Source organism: Sus scrofa, chromosome X, assembly GCF_054392235.1.
Source record: "Sus scrofa isolate SSC_HxYL_T2T_F1_AM1 chromosome X, Sscrofa_HxYL_maternal_Yorkshire_Landrace_v2.0, whole genome shotgun sequence".
Lineage (NCBI taxonomy): Eukaryota > Metazoa > Chordata > Mammalia > Artiodactyla > Suidae > Sus > Sus scrofa.
In genome coordinates this window covers 133247130-133271322 of record NC_139401.1, presented here as the reverse complement: position 1 = coordinate 133271322, position 24193 = coordinate 133247130, and the positions used below count along the sequence as shown (strand labels likewise).

Genomic DNA, 24193 nt, shown 5'->3' with positions numbered 1-24193 from the left:
CATTGCTAGTTCGATTCCTGGTCCAGCACAGTAGGGTTAGGATTCAGCATTGTTGCAGCTGTGGTGTAGGTCTCAGATGTAGCTCTGATTCAATCTCTTGCCCAGGAAATTCCGAATATGGCAGGTGCAGGTGAAAAAGAAGAGGGAAAAAAAAAAAAAAAGATTCCCAAGGCTTTGCCCTGTTACCTCACCACCGACCAATCAGAAGAAAGTTCACAAGCTGCAACCCTAACCCCAAATGCTGCCTTTAAAAACCCTTCCCTGAAAGCCATGAGAGAGTTCAGGTCTTTTGAGTATAAGATGCTCATTCTCCTTGCTTGGTGTCCTGCAGTAAATGTTATACTTTCCTTCACCACAACCCAGTGTCAGTAGGCTGGCTTTGCTGTGCATGGGCAAGTGGACCCAAGTTCAGTTTGGTAACCAACAGAATATTTGTTATGGAAATAATTTTTGTTTTCAAGAGTTTTTCTTTTGCAGGCCAAGAAAAGCCCTTATTGCCCTGCAAAATGAGAAACTGGAGCCTAATTACAGATATGATCAAAAGAAAGACCTCAGACTAGCAATACGGTGACAAGATGATAATTGTGAAGTGTTGTCAATTCATTCAGAAGCTACAGGCATACTTCATTTTACTGTGTTTTGCTTTACTGCGCTTCACAGATATTGCATTTTTTACAAATTGAAGGTTTGCGACAACCCCACATTGAGTAAGTCTATTGACGCCATTTTTCCATCAGCATTTGCTCACTTCGTGTCTCTGTGTCTCATTTTGGTAATTCTCATTATATTTGAAAGTTTTTCATTATTATTATATTTTTTATGGTGGTCTGTGATCAGAGATCTTTGATGTTACTACTGTCATTGTTTTGGGGTACCATGAACCATACCCAAATAAGAGGATGAACCTAATCGATAAATGCTGTGTATATTCTTTTTTTTCTTTAGGGCTGCACCTGCTAGGAGTCGAGTCAGAATCAGAGCTACAGCTGCCAGCTTACACCACACCCAGACCAACTCAGAATCCAAGACAGCTTGTGGCAACGCCAGATCTTTTAACCAATGAACAAGACCAGGGATTGAACCTGCATCGTCATGGATACTAGTGGGGTTCTTAATCCCCTGAACTTCAACAGGAACTCTGCTGTGTATGTTATGACTGCTCTACTGACCAGCTGTTCCTCAGCTCTCTCTCTCTCTCATCTTGGGCCTCCCTACTCCCTGAGATACAGCCATACTGTAATTAGGACAGTTTATAACCTTACAATGGCCTCTACACATTCAAGTGAAAGAAGAGTCACACATCTCTCACTTTAAACCAAGAGCTAGAAATGGTTAAGCTTGGAGAAGACGGCATATTGAAAGCTGAGACAGGCCAAAAGGTAGACCTCTTGTACCAAACCATTAGCCAAGCTGTGAGTGCAAAAGAAAAGGTTTTGAAGGAAATTAAAAGAGCCACTCTAGTGAACACACAGATGGTAGGCAAGTGAAACAGCCTCATTGCTGATGTGGAGAAAGCGTTAGTGATCTGGATAGGAGATCAAACCAGCCACAACATTCCCTTAATCCAGAGCCTAACCCGTAGCAAGGCTCTAACTCTTCAGTTCTATGAAGGCTGAGAAAAGTGAGGACGCGGCAGAAGAAAATTTTGAAGCTCGCAGAGTTTCGTTCATGAGGTTTAAAGAAAGAAGCCATCTCCATAGTATAAAAGTGCAAGGTCATGCAGCAAGGGCTGATGTAGAATCTGCAGCAAGTTATGCAGGAGATCTAGCTCAGATCATTAGTGATCAGATTCTCAGTGCAGATGAAACAAACTTAAATTGGAAGAAGATGCCACCTAAGACTTTGATAGCTAGAGAGGAGAGGTCAATGCCTGGCTTCAAAGCTTCAAAAGACAGGTTGATTCTTTTGTTTGGGGACCCAGCAATCCCACTCCTGGGCTTATATCCAGAGAAGTCATAATTCAAAAAGATACATGCATCCCTATATTCATTGCAGCTCTATTTACAATAACTAAGACATGGAAGCAACCTAAATGTCCATCGACAAATGAATGACTAAAGATTGGGTACATATATACAATGGAATACTACTCAAAATGAAATAATGCCATTTGCAGCAACATGTATTGACCAAGAAATTATATTGACTGAAGTAAGTCAGACAGAAAAAGACAAATATCATATGAGATCACTAAGATGGAGCTAATGCAACTGGTGACTTTAAATTGAAGCCAGTGCTCATTTACCATTTGGAAAATCCTAGAGCCCTTAACAATGATGCTAAGTCTACTCTACCTGTGCTCTCTAAAGGGAACAAAAAAGCCTGGATGATAGCACATCTGTTTACAGCATGGTTTACTGAATATTTTAAACCTACAACAGTGTAGTTGTTCTGACCTACTGCTCAGAAATAAAGATTCCTTTCAAAATATGACTGTCCATTGACAATGCACCTGGTCACCCAAGAGCTGTGACGGAGATGTACAATGAGGTTCATGTTGTTTTGATGCCTGCCAACACAACATCCATTCTGGAGCTCATGGTTCAAGGAATCACTTCGATTTTCAAGTCTTATTTTTTAAAAAATATACCTGATGGCCCAGGGACTAAGGATCCAACATCATCACTTCTGTGCCTCAGGTCACTGTGGTGGTATGGGTTTGATCCCTTGCCCTAGAACTTCTGCATGCCATGGGTGTAGCCAAAAAACAAACAGACAAAAAACAACTCCAAAAACAAAAAAAGAAATACATTTCATAAGGCTATGGCTGCCATAGTGATTTCTCTGATGGATTTGGACAAAGGAAATAAAAAACCTTCTGGAAAGGATTCACTATTCTAGATGCCAATAATAACATTTGTGATTCATGGGAAGAGGTCAAAATATCAACATTCACAGGAGTTTGGAAGAAGCTGATTCCAACTCTCATGGATGACTCTGTGGGATTCACAACTTCAGTGGAGGAAACCACTACAGATGTGGTGGAAACAGCCAGAAAACTAAAATCGGGAGTGGAGCCTTTGGATTTGACTGAATTGCTGCAACCTCATGATAAAACTTCAATGGAGGAGGACCTGCTTCTTAGAAATAAGCAAAGAAAGTGGTTCCTTGAGACAGAATCTACTCCTGGTGAAGATGCTGTGAAGATTGTTGAAATGACAGCAAGGGATTTAGAATATGACATCAACTTCGTTGATAAAGCAGCAGCAGGGTTTGAGAGGACTGACTCCAATTTTGAAACAAGTTGTACTGTGGGTAAAATGCTATGAAATAGCAATTCATGCTATACAGAAACTGTTCATGAAAGGAAAAGTCAATCAGAGTGGTAAACTTCATTGTCTTATTTTAAGAAATTGCCTCAGCCTCCCCAGCCTTCAACAACCACTACCCTAATCAGTCAGCAGCCATCAACATCAAGGCAAGACCCTCCACCAGCAAAACAATTACAACTCACTGAAGACTCAGGTGGTGGTTAGCATTTTTTTAGCAATAAAATATTTTTAAATTAAGATATGTGCATTACTCTTTAGACGTTATGCTATTGCACACTTAATAGACTATGATGTATAGTGTAAATATAAATTTTATATGCACTGGGGATGCAAAAAAATTGTGTGATTCACTTTATTGTGTTATTTTCTTTACTGCATTGGTACAAAACCAAATTTGCAATATCGCCAAGGTGTGCCTGGAGAAAATGAATAGAATAACTGGATTACTCTGCATGGTTTCAAAAAGTGAATACTGATCCAATGGAGAGAAATTTTCCATTATTTTATTTTATTTTATTTTTTGTCTTTTTAGGGCTGCACATGCAGCATATGGAGGTTGCCAGACTAGGGGTTGAATCGTAGCTGCAGCTGCCCACCTATACCACAGCCACAACAATACCAGATCTGAGCCACATCTGAGAACTACACCACAGCTTAGGGCAACACCGGATCCTTAACCCACTGAATGAGGCCAGGGATCGAACCTCTGTCCTCATGGATATTAGCCAGATTTGTTTCTGCTGAGTCACGACAGGAACTCCTGAAAATTCTCCATTCTATATTTCACAGGACACAGCCAAAAATTTCATTTTACTTCTATCATTTATTTATAATGGTAGAAAATTATGAAAAGTTTGAAACATATTTTGGTATCAAAGTAATATTTAGGAAGTATTGATTTAAATAGAATAAACAGCTAGTTAATGAGCTTGAAAATTCAGTCATTGTGTGCACGATGGGGCTACAAAATATCTAACAGGTGTTTCTCACTGTTTAGACTTTCAGCATCAAGTAGCTTAGACATAAACAGAGTTGCTTATAAATTTAACCCTACATTATTTAAAAATAATATTCCTAAAATGTTATTCTTTACATTTTCAGTGTTTTCTGTCTTTAACTAAATTTATAAGCCTTAGTCTAACAGAATGTTTTCTTAGTTAATAAGAGTTGGTATTTCTTCAAGATTGTTCTTCACATTCTCTTCTTTCTTTCTCTTACCTCCCTTGCTAACCGCATTTTGTCCATTGGCTTCAACAAGGGGCAATGCCAACATCTCTATCTCAAAACCTCTCCTTGACCTGGAGACCCATAGATCAAACTGCCTTTAGGACATGCAGTCTGGATGTCTAACAGATGCCTCAACTCAACATGGTCCAAACAGACTCCTCCGCTTCCAGCTCCTCTTCCTTCTCTTCACCCCCCAACTTCCTTCAGTGTCTCCTATCTTGGTGAATAGTTCTACCCTCCACCTGGTCATTCAAGACTAAAACCTGCAACGTATCTTTGACTTTTCTCTCTTAACTCTCTTTCGTTTTGTAGGAAAGTCTGTTGGAATTTTCTGCCTGCCTTTGCTACCTGGTGAGTTTCTTGATGGCAGTGCGTATCCTTTGAACTTCTTGTATCCTCAGCACCTACCACAATGAAGAGCACTTACTAGGTGTATTCATGAATATTTGCTGAGTACATAAAGGAACAAACAAGCTGACCAGTCCACTCATTAAAATATCCACACATCCCTCACCCCAGGCCTAGGTGGCTTGACACAATTATTTCCAAGGACAAGCTGAGGCTTCCATCTGTTCCTTAAAAGCAATTAAATGACTCCATATTGACTTCTGAATAGTAAACATCTTTATACCTGAGATAAACAGCATGTGAATGAATGTCTGATATGGTAGCACTAACTACATGTGGCTCAATTTAAGTCAAAATTGAATACAATTTAAAATTTCATTCTTCATTTCACAGCACACATTTTAACTGTTCAGTAGCTGTATGTGGTATTGGCTACTGTATTAAACAGAACAGATTAAGGAGTATTTCTGTCATCACGCAACAGTTTTATATTCAAAGGATGCAGTGGGAGTTACTTCACAAGACACTAAATTTGACAACAAAACATTGTGATGCATTTAGGTTTTGCTTTAAATCCATTGGTTTGAACATTAAAAATATAAAGAAAAGCAAAGTTTTCCCAATTCTTCCATGAATTTACATTTCATGCTTCTATATATGTCAAAATAGATGGCAAATATCTGACTTCAAATCAGAATGTACAAATAACAAATACACACATCCATTGTTCACGAAAAGCATTAAGGAGTCTTTCATACCTAACCAGTCACATCCATTGCTGGTCTCTGGATCAGAACAGATACAAATGGAACCTTCCTTTTCCAAATTGCATCAGTTAATTTTCAGAAAGAATGAAAATGGTCAAAGAACCCTTTCCTACGTGTATTTACATGAAAAGGACACTTTCTAATTTTACAAAGAAAAGTTCCTCCGTCTCATTATGCAAAATTTCAAAATGTTACTCTGAAATTGGGCCCGTAATGTTTTTCGCCCTCTCTCCATTTTAAATCTTTTCCCAAGGTTTGATATTCATTGGTAAAGTACTCAACACTGCTGAATTACTTTAATGGAAGGTTGTTCTTGGCTCCAAAAAGCATCGACTTCTACTTGCTATATAAATGAAACTGTAAATATGAAAAAGACATCCAATGAATACTGTCCTTTCATACGTCAATGCAGTACAAACTAAGGTGTGTTTTGAATAGTCGTGGCAGAGAGTCAGGAAACTGATGACAGTAAAAATATAATCCTAAATGTCTCTGCTTGTTTAACTTACAGCTCAGATGATCTAATCTGAAGCGATGGAAGAAAGGAAAATCAGATTTCCCTTCTTGGTTGCAGGTTATGACCAAAGTTTAAGGAGCTAATTTTTAAGGTTATCCTAACCAAAGCTAGTCTGTAGGCCCACAGAGGAAACCCTGTACCTCTCCTTGTCTGAAATGTGAAATCTTGAGTCAAGTTGGGGGCATCCTTTTTTCCTTCAAGCCCAACTACATCTCGGTCGTCCCTGACAACTGCACCGGTACTAGCATCTCCAGAGCCTAACTCTCCCCAAGAGTCAATATGCTCTCTAGTGGGATCATGCCTGTGATGGCCTCCTGCTTTCCCAGCCACCACCATTGTGCCCGGTATGTCAGAGCTGCCATGGAAGATGGAGAGAACGTGTGGTCACCCACACTTGGTTCAAACCTCAGCTCAGATACTTCCTAGCTGTGAGACCTAGAGCAAGTCTCTTAACTTCCCTGAACCCCAGTCTCCTGCTGTTAAAGTGAGACTCATACTACGTATCTTGTCAGGGGCTTGTAAAGATAAAATAATATTTGGAAAAAGTGTTTTGGTAATCTCTACAGTCCAACATGATCCTGACAATGCCCTCATTAGCCTTTCTCCCTTGCATGGCTCCATATGCCTCTAAGTTTCTTCTCCAATGAAATATATGATTGGGGATGTAGAATAGTGTACTTTGCTTTAAAAAGGTTCTTTAATGATTTGAATTCTCTCCCCCAGAAAATGTGTTCCTCGGGGATGAGTTCTGCATGAGCTATCATTTGTTCCTCAGAGCCAGGAGGCAGACTCTCCAGTGTTCACACAAGAGTTGCTATTGCTGGAGATCCCATCCTGGTGCAATGGGTTAAGAACCCAACATTGCTGCAGCTGTGGTGTAGGTTGCAGCTGTGGCTCGGATTCAATCCCTGGCCCGGGAACTTCCATGTGCTATGGGTGTGGCCAAAGAAGAAAAAGAAAAAGAGTTGCTATTGCTATACATCACGTAGACCAATACTCTCCTTTAGGAGAGGAAGAGGGGTGTTTATGGTGACAGGACACTGCATAAGATGCACTCTTACGAATAACCCCAAATGAATGTACAAACTGATCCCTCCTAATACAAAATAACTACTGTACTTTTAAAACATTTCTCCTCTTTCAATATAACACCTTGCAATAAATAAATCATTGGAGAATATCATCCTAACAGCCTTACATTATCTGAAGATGGAACTAGTTTATTTCAGGAACCTCATCCAAAGGCAGATAGGCAAAGGAGATGACTTTGATCAGTTCAGAAAAATCAGTAACTTGAAGTGAGCGTTCCATCATCACTTTCACTTATCATGTGGCAACTGCTAACTAACCGTACACCCTACCCACCACCAATCTCACATCTGGCAGGGGAGGTACCATCACTTACTGAGTTCCTACTGTGTGGTAGGTACCGTACATATATTATCCTTTTGGATCCTAAAATAACTCAATGATGTGTCCTGTCATTATCCCCACTTTACAGATGAGGAAGATGAGGCTCCATAAGGTGAATAATGTGTAAGGTCTATAAAAAAATTAATAAGCAGAAACTTGAGTTACATTGTGTTGGGAGAGCAGAAGGCGGCGCTGTCACACCCTGTGGGGATAGCAGGGTGCGACAAGAAGAAGAAAGGCTGCTGTTCTTTCCTGGCAAGGACCAGCCAATGACAAGCACTGGCCTCTTTGTTCCCCAGCGCCCTCCAGCTTCCTTTCCCTATAAATGTGTGCTCCTTCCCTGGCCCTGCAGTAACACCAGGCAGGCTTGGCCTTCAGCCTGTTCCTTTAAAACGGCTGTTTTCTGCAGGCTGGTTAAAGGAAAAGGCCTTCAGCCTGGCTCCTCCAAGACCAAGCTGTTTCCTTAGGATTGGCTGGATTGGCTTGTAAACTGTTTGAATTGAGCCATTTGTGCTGTAAGCTTTTTAAGCTGATGGAAAATTGTTCTTGAGAGGAAAACACTCTAAGAAATGGGTCCCAGTTATCTAAGCATTTTGAAGGCACCCTGCTGCTGCCTACAGAGACTCCAGCCCATCTGGAGGAAACACCCTTGCTCCTTCCTTAGGCACATTTCTAGCTGAATGGACTGACCTGACCAAAAGCAATTTAGAATATCAATGGCCAGGATGGAGAACTTGGCAATACCCAGACTTAGTTTCCTTAAAAACAAGTTGGACTGTGATAGCTCAAAAATCTTCAGAACTGACTGGAAGGCTGATTTTGATTGGTATTTTGAGGCTGCCCAATGTTGTCAGGAGTCTAAAAATTTCCTCCCCAGCAAAATAAAATTTTAAAATTAACTGAAATGAACAAAGGATTAAAGAAAAACCTCTGGATGTTCTACTCAACAATAAAGCCCCTGACACACTTTTGTGGGATAAACTGGACGGTATAGGCTTCAAAGCCTTAGAATTGAGTGAACCCACTTACCCTTGGGCATCCTAATGACCAGATTCCCTTTTTTCCTATTGTATATGAAAAGGAAGAGAACTCGCCCCCAAACAGATGACCACCTATCAATACCATCTGTAATAGCATCTATCAGGGTATTATAGCCAGCAAGTGGACCCTGTGTCATGGGGGTATACCCTTGCTTTAGAGCTGTCATGGCCATTTTGCCCTTTTAGTCAAAACCACTGAGGAAATTGTTGTGGGATTCCCTTTAATCATTTTTGTACCTCATACAAATGTATCCTACATATTACATACTATCCTATGTATCCTAACATAGGATAGTCTGAATTCCAGACTATCTCATGTTAAAGGCCCTGGCAGTTTTCAGGTTCAAGCTCTGGAAAAAAGAATATGCATTTTCTGATCCATTACTCCAAGGTCAAGAAGGACAGAGGAGGGGAATGATTGGGCTGTGTGTGTGTTTGCGCGTGTGCAAGGGTTGGGAGAAAGGCAGACAATGAAATAAGATGGCTTAAGAAATACTGAGTTCTTCTCTCAGATTCCCTACTCTGAGTGTCACATCCCGCACTGCTCCCTGGGCAAAGTGCAAAGCAGACTGGTACCCGTAGACAATGACGTAGGGTCTGTAAACCAAATGTACTTTCTTTCCCAACAGCATCTTCCATTCTTCCTGCTCAAGCCATGGACATGGATTCTTGTGGCTTTCAAAATCATACTGTTTGTGTGGGCTGATATAAATCTGATAAATAATTGATATACCTGCAGCTAATATATCTAGGCAGATATATAACTGATCTTATATAAAATAGTTCAGATGATTTTACATATTAGAATATGAAGATTTAAAGCAAAATGTTGAGTTTCAACTACTTAAAATATGGAATTCCTTTTAAAAATATTTTGGTAGGTAATGACCTTCATCACATAGCTAAGAAAACTCGACCCTTATCTTAGTTATATGTTAAGAGACTTGGCTTCCAACCACCATGCATACACAACTAAAAAGAAATAAAACTCAAATGCTCCAACCCTCATGTATTTCGATGTTTTACAAAGGATGGCATCCAAATGAGAAAATTTCCACCAAAGGCTTTACTCCATCTATTTCATAGAAAACATCACTCTCTAAAGGGCCAGTTTGAACTTCTCTAATGTGCTTTTTGGTTACACCAGTTTTCCACAAACACACAAAAAACATCTAATGGCACTCGGTGGTATTTCCTCACCAGAATGGAAAAACAAGAAATGCACGATATTCATAACACTTCGAAAGCACATACAAATCATAAACATGGTAAAACTACTCTGATGTCCCCTGTACCTCAAAGGGCAAGTAATCTATGATGAGAAGTGCCCTGAGATCAAAGAATAAAAAGAAAGCAGATAAATACCAATTAAACAAAAACCCTATTGCTATGAAAAAAAAAATACCATAGGCCATCAAAAACCACAAAAACTTTTTTTCAAGGTTTTATCATCCTGAAAAGAATATTGCTGTTATTGGCCTCTTCTGAACAGCATAGAAATATTAAGCAAATAAGAAGGCACCTTGAGAATCCGATTAGTGTTTTGTGGTCTGCCCCCTTTTCAAATGTAGAGAAGGCAACATATAGTGTTGGTTGGTGAGTCACTGGAACATGCCTGGAACCCAGCCTGGATGCCAGCTGCTAACACTAAAGACATTCATGGGCAGAGTGAATGTCAAGGCTACACAGTTCTCCATCATATATTTGTGGAAAATTCATTCCAGGAGAAATTCATAAATCAGACTAGAGACTATACTAAGACCAGCACTGTGTGGTAAGATATAAAGAGAGTTTGCTCTGTTCCCACTAGCTACTAAGCCTTTTAGGCCAAGCCTTCCCTCAGAGCGTCCCATAGGGTGTATGTCCTACTCTCCAAGTATTTGACGAACTGGAACTGACAGCTCAGATGTGTTTTTGTAGTTCATCTGCTACCATGGTTACTTTCAGACAGCATTATTTTCATATTATCAAATATTTGATAATCAAAAATACTGATCTATTATCAAAAACGTCCTCTAGCATAAAATGGTCTAAAAACTTTTTTTAAAATTAAAGTTCATCACTTTTCAGTCAAAAGGACTCCCCTGATGTAGCACTTCAAAGGAAGGAAATGCACACATTTCTACATCTCAAAGCAGAGCGAGACCAACTTCTTTTTAATACAGCCAGTGGTTCCAGGGGCCTGGCCTGGGTACATATGTTCATGGTAAGGTTTTGCTAAATGGCCCATGTTTTATTTGGCATCCCGATCTTCCTACTTTAAAATCCCCTCTTACTCATTTCTCAAAGGTGACATTCTGTGTGTTTCTTCTGTCACTTTTAGAGGACTACTACTGAGCCAGTTGTGGAAATGGAGCAACAGAAACCAGTCAAGTCCCAATACATGTTAAAAGAAAAATAACTTCTTATGTGTCTTTGCTACTTTGCCTAAGTGTTGGATGTGCAGATATGAGCTATGGCTTTAAATATGGACTTCTTTTCCTTTTTCATTCTACAAGTCAGACCCCATAGCTTCTAGTGGCAAGGTCCACGCATAAGCTAGTCACAACTTGTCTCCTAGAATTCAGACAGTGAGTTAATTGAATAAGATGAGCTACTTTCTGAACTGAGAGCGACATAAGCTGAATGCAATGTGGAGCTTTTGCTTCTCTAGCTGAAGAGCTAAGTCAGTCCCTATGATCACAAGGCAAAGTGGAGAGTGGCAATAGGAAGGTAAAAAGCAGAGAGGGGAGAGCTCTTCCAACGTGGGCAGCAGGAAGGACCTCTGAGAGGAGGAAGGAACTGGTTCCCAAATGGGGAGGGGGATGTGAGCACACAGAGTAGAAAGGGAAGAGGCATTTTAATCCATGCAGAAAACAGGAACACAGGTATACAGGGTTACAGGGCATCTATGTGGCATGGTGGCTTTATTATAGTTTCTGGTTTACTTGTCCACCTCCACTAGGCAGTGAGTTTTGTGAGGGCAGGCACAGTACTGGACCCTGAGAACACAGTTTCATGCAGTTTACAGTTTCATGGGGAATCCAGACAATGAACACATAGTCCAAAGATAACTATACACTTACAAATTGCAAAAAGCATGACAAAGTAAAAGGGCAGGGTGCCAGGGGAATAGAGCCCAAAGTGGACCTAAGAGAGAACATCCTGCCAACCACATGACAACATAGCAGAGGAGTATTTCAGGCTGAGGCCAGTACAGCTGGAGAAGGACAGATAAGAGGGAGTGTGGCCCAAAATTAGATTCCAGGACTAGGCAGGCATAAGAGCAGTATGCCTCACAGATCACACAACAGGATTGTAGATTTTATTCTAAGAGCAAGGGGAAGCCACTGAAAGCTTTTGAGCAGGTGAAGAACAAGATCGTATTACAACAAATGATTTTGGAACCATCGGATACCCATAGGCTAAAAAATATGAACTTCAATCTAAAATTCACACTTCATAAAAACATAAATGAAAAATGGATCATAGACACAAATGTAAAACTCAGAACTCTGAAAAGTTTAGAAAAAAATAAGAGAAAATCTATGTGACTTTTTCTTTGGCTATGCATTCTTAGACATGGTAACAAAAGCTGAATCCATCAAAGAAAAAAAAATGGTAAAATTATTCTCCTTCAAAATTAAAAACTTTTGTTGCACAAAGACACTGTTAATAGAATGAAAAAAGAAGCCACAGCTTGGAGAAAGGACTTGTACATCAAATAATTGACAAAGGAGTTATATCCAGAATATACAAAAAATTCTCAAAACTCAATAATAAGAAAAAACCGCATAATTTTTAAAATAGGCAAAACATCTGAATAGTAAAATGAAAAGATCCTTAATGTCTATTTTTTTTTTTTTTGGCTGTGCCTATGGCATGCAGAAGTTCCTGGGCCAGGAACTGAACCCAAGCCACAGCAGTGACAATACTGGATCATTACCCTGTTGAGCCACCGGGGAACTCCCTCAACATCTTCAGTCATTAGTGCAATGCAAATTAAAACCATAAATCAACACCTTAGAGAAGTGAAATGAAAACTTATGGCCATAAAAACTTGTACGCCAATGTATACAGCAGTTTTATTAATAACTTCCAAACCCAGCAATAACCCTGTTGTCCTTCAATAAGTGAATAACTAAACCGTGAGACATCATACAATGAAATGCAACTGAACAATAAAAAGTTATTGATGCATGCAACCACTCCAACGTATCTCAATGGAATTATGCTGGGGGAAAAAAGCCAATCTTTTTTTGCTTTCTTTTTGCTTTTTCAGCCACACCCATGGCATATGGAAGTTCCTGGGCCAGGGACTGAATCAGAGCCACAGCTGCAACCTACATGGCAGCAGCGGCAATGCCAGATCCTTAACCTACTGAACCACAGCAGGAACTCCAGAAAGAAGGCAGTTTTGAAAGATTTTACACTGTACGACTGTATTTCTATGACATTCTCAGGAAGACAAAACTATAGAGATGCAGAAAAAAATCAGTGGTTGACAGGGGTCAGGGGTGAGATGAGGTAGAATTGAATATAAAGGGACATCACAAGGAACTTTTCGGATCTGTTTGTTATCTTGACTATGGTCATGGTTACACAAATTTACGCATGTACTAAAAACCATAGAACTTTACACCAAGAGAAAACAAATCAATTGTACTCTATAATTTAACAAATAAATGTGTAATAGTTTAAAAATGAAAATATATCCTGCTGTGTAGCACCGGGAACTATGTCTAGTCACTTGTGATGGAGCATGATAACGTGCGAAAATAGAATGTGTACATGTACGTGTACCTGGGTCACCATGTTGTACAGTAGGAAAAAAACGTATTGGGGAAATAACTATTAAAAAAAATAATAATAAAAAACAATGAACATGAAAATATATGTCCACAAAAACGCTCATTAAAAAAAAAGGTTCACTGCAGCTTTGCTCATACTAACCACAAACTAGAAATAAATGCTCATTGATAGGAAACTGCCTAATGAACTGTGGTCTATCCATGGACTAGAATGGAATACCCCTCAGCTGCAAAAGAGAATGACCCACTGATACACATAACATGCTGGATGTCAGAGACATTGAGTTTAAGAGAATGGACTCAACAGACTATGTATTATATGGTTCCATTTTTATGAAGTTCTAGTAAAGGAAAACTTAACCTTTAGTGAAAAACATCAGAACAGCGGTTGCCTCTAGGTGAGGGGATAACAGGGAAGGGGTACAAAAGAGCTATCTAGTGAGGTGAAAGTATTGGAGGTCTGGATCAGAATGTGGGTCATGTGGATTTACGCACTTGTCAAAACTCAAGGAATGACATACTTAAGAGCTGTGCTGTCCATTATATGTAAACTTGACCTTAAATATGCAAATAATATGAACTCAATTGAGGAGGTTTGCTTTTCACAACAACATGACTTGGCAACTCTACAACTACTTTCCGTGCATTCTAGACTTGAGCAACTAAGTAAATCTATTGAGGATAATGGGGCCAGGCCCCTCTGACAAGTGGAGAAGAGTGTTGCCAAAGTGGAAATGGGAAGACTGGAATGAACCTCATGGTGTTGGCTTAGGCTTGCAGGTATCCCTAGGAGGTCATGGCTTGTATTATTTTATATACACAAATGCACAAAGGTACACACACATATAGATATGGAAATAAGTGTAGATATAAATTTTTATGCCTATGTATATGTGTATTTGTTTCCCACTTAAGAAAACACCTTTAAGCAGTAAGAAAATCAATAAGAAGGAACCTAGTAGTATTCAGATCTCAGTTTCTAAGCAGCTGCTCTTAAGGAAGCCAGGGTTCCCCTTTGACTAAGTCTCAGAGAACCAGCTGATTTCATTGCTAAGGTGGAGAAAGTATTAACAGAACCCATAACATCACAGAGCGCCAGAAAGGAAGAAATGTTTCAAGAATGATGGAAATCATCAGAAAGACACATCGAAGGGGATGCCATTCATTTAGTCCGGGACAGTTTGAGCATTTAAATAAGTAATAACAGCAAAATGTCATAATCCACTGAATAGACAAATGAAAAAAAATAAATCATGAATGAATGAATGAGGCGGGGGAGGGGAGAGGGAGAAAGAAGAGAAGGGAGAAAAGAGGGGGAGGGGGAGGAGAGCAGAGGAGGAGATGGGAGAGAAGGCAGGCAGGGCAGAAGTGGGAGGGAGGGGAAGAGAAGGAGAGAATAATGATAAAGCACATGGCCCCACAAATAAACAGTTGTGAGTAAAGACAGACACACAGGGTAGTTCCTGCCAAGATACAAATAAAGGGTTTAAAAGTTAAAAAAAATGTTTAATGGAACTAAAGTGAAGAATATTCTGGGATTACAAAATTAAAAAGGTAACGCAAAAAGCATTAAGTTGAAAGACAGAAGTATCTTTCTTCTCTTCACCTTGCTATGCTGGAAATTCTTTTTCCAACCTGTGTCCATGGACCATGACAGAACCATCTCATAAAGATGGAGGTTTAAAATGTACTGGCTTGAACCAGAAAAGGAGAACAACCTTAAATGAATAGAAAAATAAATAAAAGTGTTGAAGAAATCACCAGACATAGACTTCAAATCATGTCCATAAACCAGCTTCACAGGTAGCCCTTTGCACTTAATGTCTTTATAGCTCAGTAAGAATTGAGGATAGTTTTAAATTGTAACTATCCTATATTTGGAAGTACTTCCTAACTGATAATAACTTGACTTTGTACAGTATTTTACAAAGCATATAGATTTCATTTACTTGTCAAGGTAGATAGATCTCATTTCCTTATTTCATTGCCATACATATTCTGCAGTAATTATCCTTATTATTTATAGCTAAGGAGCATGAGACGTAATGAAGCATCTCCAAGATCACACAACTTGGCAGTGACCAAACTAAGAGAAAAAAATAACAAATATTGTAGCTTACAAAATCCCACTCCCAGGGTTTTGTTTCTGTTTGGTTGTAACTACATCACACAAGTCCTCCACAGTATTTGCCCAAAGTGACAGGAGGTGGTGTGGACCAGGATCAGCCAAGCAGCCTGCAGAAGAAGAGCAGGGAGTCTGGACTGAAGAGCCAGGGTCAGGGCAGACGAGGCCAGCATGGCCTCCTCCAGGAGTCCATAAGCACAGGGCCTGGCTGACCTGCTCGCACTTCTTCCCCCACAGCCGCTCACACTGTCTTGACCAGAGGGCCCCATGCCCAAGTTCGTTGGGTTCTAATTCCCATTCCTCTCTGAGCTCCTTTCCTACCAGTCAGCCCGTCCTGAACCTGCCCCAGTCACACCGGCTCCTCAAACACACTTGACATTGCTTCTGCCCCAGAGACTTTGCATCTGCTCTTCCTTCCATCTGCAATATTTCCTCCCAAATCCACATGGCTTGTTCCTCCATTCCTTTCAGGCTTAACTATAAAGTCACCTTCTTGCTGAGCCCTTAGCTGGCCACCATATCTATTCTATTAACCATCAGAAATCCATCATAAATTGACAGTAACTCATCATTTTTTTTTTTTTTGCTATTTTAGGGCCACACCTGTGGCATGTGGAAGTTCCCAGGCTAGGGGTCAAATCGGAGCTGCAGCTGCCAGCCTACACCACAGCCACAGCAACAGCAACACTAGATCAGAGCCACAATCTGTGACCTGCCTACACCACAGCTTGTGATAACACCAGATCCCTAACCCACTGAGTGAGGCCAGGGATCAAACATGTGTCCTTAAAGAGACAATGTTGGGTCCCCAACCCACTGAGCCACAACAGGAACTATCACACCATCTTGTAAACTAAAAGAAAATGTCAACTGCATATGGCAAAATCTAATACAATTTAACCTCCCCTTACAACCTTCCCTGTCTCTCTTCAATGCTTAAATATTTTCCCTTGGCCCTCCTCACCATCCAACCTACTCTGGTCTATCACTTGATTTTCTTTCTCCTCCACTAGAACATGGAAGCTCCAAGAAGATACGGATTTTCGTTCAGTGAAGTATCCCCAGAGCCCAGAACAGAAACACCCACATGGCAGGTGCTAAATATTTGCTGTATGACTAAGTTTTACTGGGCTGGAGTGATGAGACTGGGCAAGCTAGGGATCTAGTGGTGGAGAAACCAAAGCAAATGGCAGCTGCAAGGAATGAAGTCAGCTCGGTCTGATACAACCAACCCTCCCTAATTAGCACCATCGGACATCTTTGCAAAATCCTTCTCACACCTTTGTACAAGAGAACTCTTCACTGCAACAAGGTGAAGGGGGAACTAGCCAGGAACATTCTTTTTGGTACAGGTACAGTCTCCCCAGCGACCCCCCTCCAGCAAAGGTCAGAGCTATAAGAACCCTTGAAAACCCTGGGCATTGGATTCGCCAGTGTCGTCTACTCGACTTTTGGGTAAAAAGATGCTGTCTTTGTAAAAAGCATTAGGGCTCATCGGTGTAATCTCCTTCCCTACTAATTCTTCCCTCCCTCTAAATTTAAGATGAAATTAAAGAAAAGTTTTCTCTCAAAAACATCCCCAATCAAGTACTTCCCAAAGACTCCTTGAGTTTTCTCCTTGCAATCCCACACCAGCCACAGCTCCTAAACCCAGCGTCCTAACAGGAAGGAACCCAAGACAATCTGCAAGACTTTGGATAAAGTGTAAGTGACTGCATTTTCTCATCACTACAGTTAGGATCTAAAATCTACCTTATCAATTTGTGGAGAGTGGATAAACATGAAATCCCATCGTGAAGAATGAAGTACAGAATGCATTTATATGAAGATGATGCTATGACAGAACTTAAGGTCTCATGTCTACACACAAACTGAAAGAGGAGCACAGTGCTTCCTGAGCCCAGCAGTAAGGAGATGAGAAAGGGCTACACAGTATTCAGTGCTGTGCCTGCCCCTTGCCAACTCTGAAATGTTCCTTGCTTCTTTCTGTATTCGAGCAAGACCCCCCACTCCAGGGCATCTGCAGCTCTAGTGGAAAACTCAGCTGTTGAGTCCCTCTCCTGAAATGAAAGGTTCTTTAGCCTCAAATCTGAAACATACAAGGACATCGTACGCAGACACAGACCCTTTCTTGTAAACATTTTAAATTACCCTCTTTTGTGTTTCTTTCAAAAGCGCCCACAAAGCTTTCAAGCCTCTTAGGAGGATGCTACTGGCAAAGAACATTTACAATTACCAAAGGAAGTTCCAAAAGCACTCAGAGCTCTAGGTCCCTATGACCTTCGTGCCTGGTTACTTCTTTAACCACCCCCACCCCTCAGACAATAAAGTGGGAGCCAGACTATCAACAACCATGCAGGGTGCCTATAAACTAATGTCTGACTAATGCCTGAATCTCTTCTTCTTGTTACTTGAAAATATTCTGAGGACAAAGAATAAGTCTATGGAAAAATAAAGCCATTCTGGCTGTCACCAATCTATAACAATACGGCGCCAAGTTTGAGAGGTCTCATGGCACAGAATGGATTATCATTTCGATAGGATCAATGAATCAGTCAGTCCCTGAGCAGACGTCCATTTCTGCCTGCTCAATGTCAAACTCTGTGCTAGACAGGGGTGAGGCTGACAGGTCCTCAGACTAGTGGATGAGCCAGGTCCACCAGCAACCCATCATGTGAGAGCTGAGATGGCTGGGACCAGAACAGTGACCAGGGTGTTGGAGGAGAGGGAAGGAGGGCTGGAAGGATACAGAGTTTTCTTCATCATATCCATCAGTTCTTTCCTATAGTCTCACTTTTCCATCTTACTATCTACATGCTAAACAATCTATTGCATAATTTTGGAAGAAACAGTAGGAATATTTTCCTGAAGTCTAAAATGTATAAAACTAGACCACATGCATCCAGTAATGATCATTTCCTTTTATATTAGAAAGGATATGATTTTAAGGCTTAAGAAAACACTTTTCTTATCTTGTGTGAAGATCAGCGGCATAGATGTAATCGCTGGTTCATTTCCGCATCAGAACATTTTTCATCCAATTAAGCTCTACTTAGAAATAAAATGCAGGTCTCCTCAGTCTCTGAACTCTCACTCTCTGAATATTTGGAATAATGATCTGCTAATTTACACAAAATTCATTACCCAAACCCACCAAATAAATCTGCTTTCAGGCTGCATGCAAGGCTATGTTTAAGTCATGCGCTCCTGGGTGAAAAGATGTGGTTTGCTGCTATTGTATCTCAGACATGCTGGTCGAATAGTGTCTCTGAGTTCACGTGGCTTAGACATGTCATGCTTTATAGACACCCTCTCTCCCACGCTAGTCAATAAAAGGTCTTCAAACAAAGTGGAGGAACTAATGAAGGAAATGGACAAGCCTAAGAGGTCCATGCACTACAAGAACAGCATGAACTACAAGAACAGTTGGGAATAAAAAAGCCCATTAAGAGGACTGAAAGGCTATTAGTCTTAAGCTTGGCCATGCCCATGTCCTGAAGTCCTAAGAACCACAAATATAAGAGATACAAGGGTGAAGATTTACAAGAAATTTGAGATTCTGCAAAAAATAAAATAAAAATCTTGCTGGAGCGAGTGAGGGTGATAGTGGCATGAACAAACCTGCGACATTCAACACACAATTACAAATGCAGTGTTGTGTTGGCAAGAGTTGCACAAGGCCAAGCAAAGGGAAGGCTAAGACTGCCACCGTCCGCCAGCTCTGTTTTTCGTCCTGTTTCTCTGTGTGTAGCTTCAGATAACAGTTCTCAGCCAATACTCTCTGAGCTCTCCTACCAGGAAGGGAAAATTCTGCCCTGTTCCTCAGATCTGGACAAGGATGAACCTCAGATATTTCCTGTTTAACTCCACTCCTCACCAGCTTCTTCTTCCTCACCTCCTCCCACCACCAAAGAGTAACAGAGACCACAGCCTGCATGTCCCTCACCCTGCCAGACCTCACACGAACATGCCTGCAATCAGAAGAATCCTCTGAAAAACTCAGCCTGTTTGTTTTATTTTGCTAAGTCTTGCTGGCGTGTAGTGCTCATTTTTAATGTATTATTTTGTTATTTATTTACACAGCCATATACGTTGTAATGGAGAAGGAAAACATAGTCAAGTCTCAATATTCTACACTGAGCGGTGTCTAGATTCATGGCTTACTCTGTGTTTAGTACTTACTACGAGTTTATCAACTAGCAAATGACTAGATAGTATTACACATCATTTCTATTTTGCAAAGATTCTTGGTAGACTGTTCAATGAGTGTACTCAGGGTTTTCATGATATCTCCCAAGTTGGCATTGTCCTATGGGTTAGGAATGCATTTTTATTTTTCCCACTCAAAAGAGTGGAATGACTCTTTGTTCTCTGAAAATTTGTTAACAAACAAATGTGAAAGAATAGATTAGATTCACACAAAAAAGGGACACCTGTACAATAGCAGTTACCATGATGCTTATTTATTCTTCTACCACGTAAAGTGTTTCAAGAAAGAAGGAGCAATCAAGTGTATTTGTAAATGTATTGTCTTTTTTTTTTTGTCTTTTTTTTGTCTTTTTTTTTTTTTCCCACTGTACAGCAAGGGGGTCAGGTTATCCTTAGATGTATACATTGCAGTTACAGTTTTTTTCCCCCACCCTTTCTTCTGTTGCGACATGAAATGTATTGTCTTAATTTGAAAGTAATTAAATGTCAGTTAAGGTTGCTTGTTTTCTTTATAAAAAGCCAATCACTTGTGTTTATATTCAGCTAGAAAAATATGAATTATACCAGCTGGGAAAGGAAATTCAAAACTAGTAGATTGCTCATCTGGAGTCAATTTTTTTTTTCATTTTGATGGAAAAAATAGTCATAGGTGTTATTTCTCCATTACTTACGTCAACATTAGCCTCTCACCTGTGGTCTGAAGAGAGATGACCCTCAGGGGAATCTGAAACCATAGGTGGACCATCTTTCCCCGCCTCCTTTATGGCGAAAAGTTCCTGCAGAAAAACTGGCATTTTAGATACTTAAAATGTATGTACATAGTAAAAATACCTGACATGTGTACAGGATGTACTGCATTGAAAGCCATCTCATCTCTACCTCATCTGTCTATCAGTGTGAGAAAGGTACTCGATTTTACAGATGTGAAAGCTGAGGAGACTAGAGACAGATGATGTGGTCAAAGATGTAGAGCTAGTAGATGCAGGATCAAAGTAGATCCATTCAAATTCAAAGCTAAATTCAAGTTCATGGCTCTTCCACTGCTGCACAGCCACACTGGGAAAAAAAATATCTTCCTCCCCAAAACCCTCTGTTCTCACAAGATTTGTTCTCTAAAAGGAGCACGGATATGGAACAAATATCCTAGAAACCCAGAGAAAAAGTGGCATAGATCACAAATAGAGACCCTGCCATGAGGTTTTGCTTTTTCACAGAGAAGGGAGGCGATTTGGAGGGGACCCTCTAGATGGGAAAGCTGCCTTCTCACAGCAGATATGGGAGCTCAAAGCCCAGACAGGGATACTGAGGGTGCCCTTGGACCAAGCAAGTTCCTTCAGTTGCCCTTCTCTCTGCCCCTTTTCCCACTGTCTTAAATGTGGAAAAATCATGACATAGATCACTCGTCTAAAACTGAAGGTAAAGCGTCCTTCACAGCTTCTGAAATGTGGTCAGTTAAAGCCCAGATTTGAAAGCAGAGAGGAGAAGTGAAAGCAGGTCTTTTGCCCTCTCTGGATGGTAATGATGCTCATGATAAGAATGACAATGACCACGATGCCTGTAAAGGCCCGCATTTACTGAGTCTTACCATTTGGGAGGGGCTGTCTTCCTTGCTCTTCACGACAGCCCCAAAAGGAGGTGCTATGATCGCCATTTATAGAAAAAGAAACTGAGGCTAAAAGCTGTGACTTGGGTAAGGTCATGCAGGGAAAGGATGTGAGCTGGATCCAGGGCCCTCTCTTGTAAGGCAGCTGAATGTGCTGTATGTCACAATGTCACTACAATATTAACATGGCCCAAAACACAGAGTTTTTGCTGTTGCCTCTGCGGCCCCCCCACCGCCCAAGCCACAGGGTTTTGCTCGTCAGTTGGTGGCACTTCCATTCACCGCTCAGGCCTAAAAGCTACAGGTCATCGTTGATCAAGGGTGGCAGCTTACCATCATTCAGGGACTCAGTTCAAAAGACAAGTTATCGGAGAGAGACCTTCCCCGACCCTTGTGTTGAATGCCCTGCCCCCACCAGTCATGTGTACACAATTCTGTTTTATTGCCTCCATGATACATGTCAATATCACCTGTCTAATGCTGTTTCCCCAGCATCTAGCACAGTGCCTGGTACACAGGAGGTACTTACTAAGTATGTTGCTTAGTGAATAATTCATTAGCCTGAATCTTACAGATGAATTCCAAAGACCGATTACTCTTTGCAGAGACCAGATCCGTGAGTTCTCTGTTAGGAGGTTAAGGGCGCATGGGCAGGAGGGCTGCCTCACAACCCACCTCATGACAGAAGCTTTCCTTTATCCACCTGCCAAAAGGGTCACTTCTCTTAATATTTCCCAGCTGCCAGCCCCAGTAGGCTCTATACCATTACAGGAAGTCCACCTCTAAATGAGTGTGTGCCTCTTTGGGGTGTGTCCAAATCTCCACTCCGATGGTCACCTTCTGAAACACAGGAGCTGAGCTTTTCTCATTCATGTGTCCCTTCAGAGAGCCCAGGTGGCAGCAATGCGGTAGCCCACACACACAACATACTCACCCGTAGAATCTGAGCCCTGAGGATGCAAACGGTCCCCACCAGATAAAAGCGATCCTCCAAAGGCAGCTCTGCAGAAGATGGCTGGCTGGGGAAGAAGCTGCGGAGGAGCGCCAAAGGCTCTAAGGGGGCAGAGACACACAAGTGACTGTCTAATAGAGAGGCTGGCACCCGCCACATCAACCTGCCATTCTTCAGCCCACTGACAGTTTTCCGAATTCCGAACCACCAATTTGTCCTGTTTCCCTTCCATCCCAGCCACCTTCCCCACCCTGGTCTTCATCAAAACATGAAGTCATTACTGAGAAATAATTGTCAGTTCAGGGTGATTTTCAGTCTTCTGTTCTTACTCTGCGAATGGACATTTAGTCTCCACAAAAAAAAAAAAAAATTAGCTCCCATTCTTTACATAGACCATGTGGGTATCAAATATGTGTGTGTAATCTGTGTGTGTGTGTAGTCAATTAACGTCTTTTTAAAGGTATCTGATCTTTAGTTTCCAAGGCACGTGACAAAGATATCAGACAGCCACTGCTTTATCAGACAACAAATTTTCATTATTTGTTTACCCATTCATTCATTTGTTATATCGTTAGACCTCAGTGGCAAAGAACTGAGTTAAGTATATTCTTAGTTCATGGTCTATTGTGAACACAGATAAAATTCTCGCTCTTGTTTTTATTTTTTCTCTCTGTTCCTTTCCCACCCACAGGCACTCAAAGTCATCTACCACCTTTACTACATAACCTTGTAAAATATGCAGTCTGGTTTTATGTGCTCTGTGTTTTTATAATATACAAAAGTAGCATTGTGCTAGAGGTCTGATTCTATCTCTCTGTTTTTTCAATCAACAATTAAAGTAAGGTCTAACCATGCGGTACTACGTATATCTAGGTTTCCTTGCTTTTAACTATTACAAAGTTTTCCATATCGTATATTTCCCAAAATTTTACTTGTCCATTTCCCTAACAATGCACAACTAGTCTGTCTCCAGCTCCCTCCTACCACAAACAACACTAGGACATACATAGGACATGACCCCTTAGACACAGTGGACAGAATTCTACTGATCATTTTAACTCTCTAGGTCTTTTGTGTTGGCCATTGAATGAGTGTTTGATCCAAGCCAATGAAGCCAAGGTATGATTTAAAACTCACTTAAGCCACCACAAAATCAGTTCCCTGTAACTACTGGGTCTTATTGTTTATGTTTTAATTTCTGGCATCCACAGATTTCCCTTTCTTTTAAAATTGGCTATGTATTAAACTTCCTAGGTTATGTTTTAACAATAATTTCCTTGTTTTCATAGAAGGAAAGAGCCATCCTTGTCAGCTCAGTCCACCATGTTGCCATATGATCCCACCTTGTAAATTTTGCTATGAATTTTTTTAAAGTCTAGTTCATATCTGTAATCAAAACATGTGGTCATGGGATATCAGAGTTGGAGAGAGCTGACTGTAGAAGGGCATTTATATTAGCAATGAAGGGCTGCATAACTCATGGACTTCATCTAGGTTGGATTACAAACTGAATTGCTTACCATCAGAAATATCTTTTATAGTCAGGAGGAATTTCACACATTCATAAGCAGGGTGACTATAATGCTCAGCATCTCCTCTTTTTAAACGACAGCAAAAATTAATATGTTTTCCTACTAAAAGAAAATATACAAAACAAGTTTACATTTGTGAGCCACATTCTGTGGGATTATTTCCTATAGCCATTGTCTTACTTAGACTAGATTTTTTTACAAAAATATTTTCTTCCCATGAACATTAGCACTTATATAGCTATGCTGTATCTGAAGAGTGGGTGTACCAGCTAGAACATAATTTATATAATTATGCAATTATACAGGAGCCGAAATAATCAAGGTTCATGATAAAGAACAAGATTTAATGGAGGATAGATTTTTTTAACACTAGAAATATAATTGGTGAAATTAAGTTA

General features: G+C 40.5%; 1 protein-coding gene across 5 annotated transcripts in view; it reads right to left on the bottom strand.

The window, feature by feature from the left end:
- Nucleotides 1–24193, bottom strand: part of PASD1 (PAS domain containing repressor 1) — a 94166-nt gene that overhangs the window by 20231 nt on the left and 49742 nt on the right. For 4 of the 5 annotated variants that reach the window (XM_085007586.1, XM_085007588.1, XM_085007587.1 and 1 more), the window contains 3 exons: nt 23784–23897; nt 22246–22364; nt 20399–20484 (listed from right to left, as the gene is read on the bottom strand). In XM_085007586.1, coding sequence (XP_084863712.1) covers nt 20399–20484; nt 22246–22364; nt 23784–23897 — 319 coding nt within the window. The remainder of the gene's footprint in view (nt 1–20398; nt 20485–22245; nt 22365–23783; nt 23898–24193) is intronic. The other variant, XM_085007589.1, reaches the window with a different exon arrangement.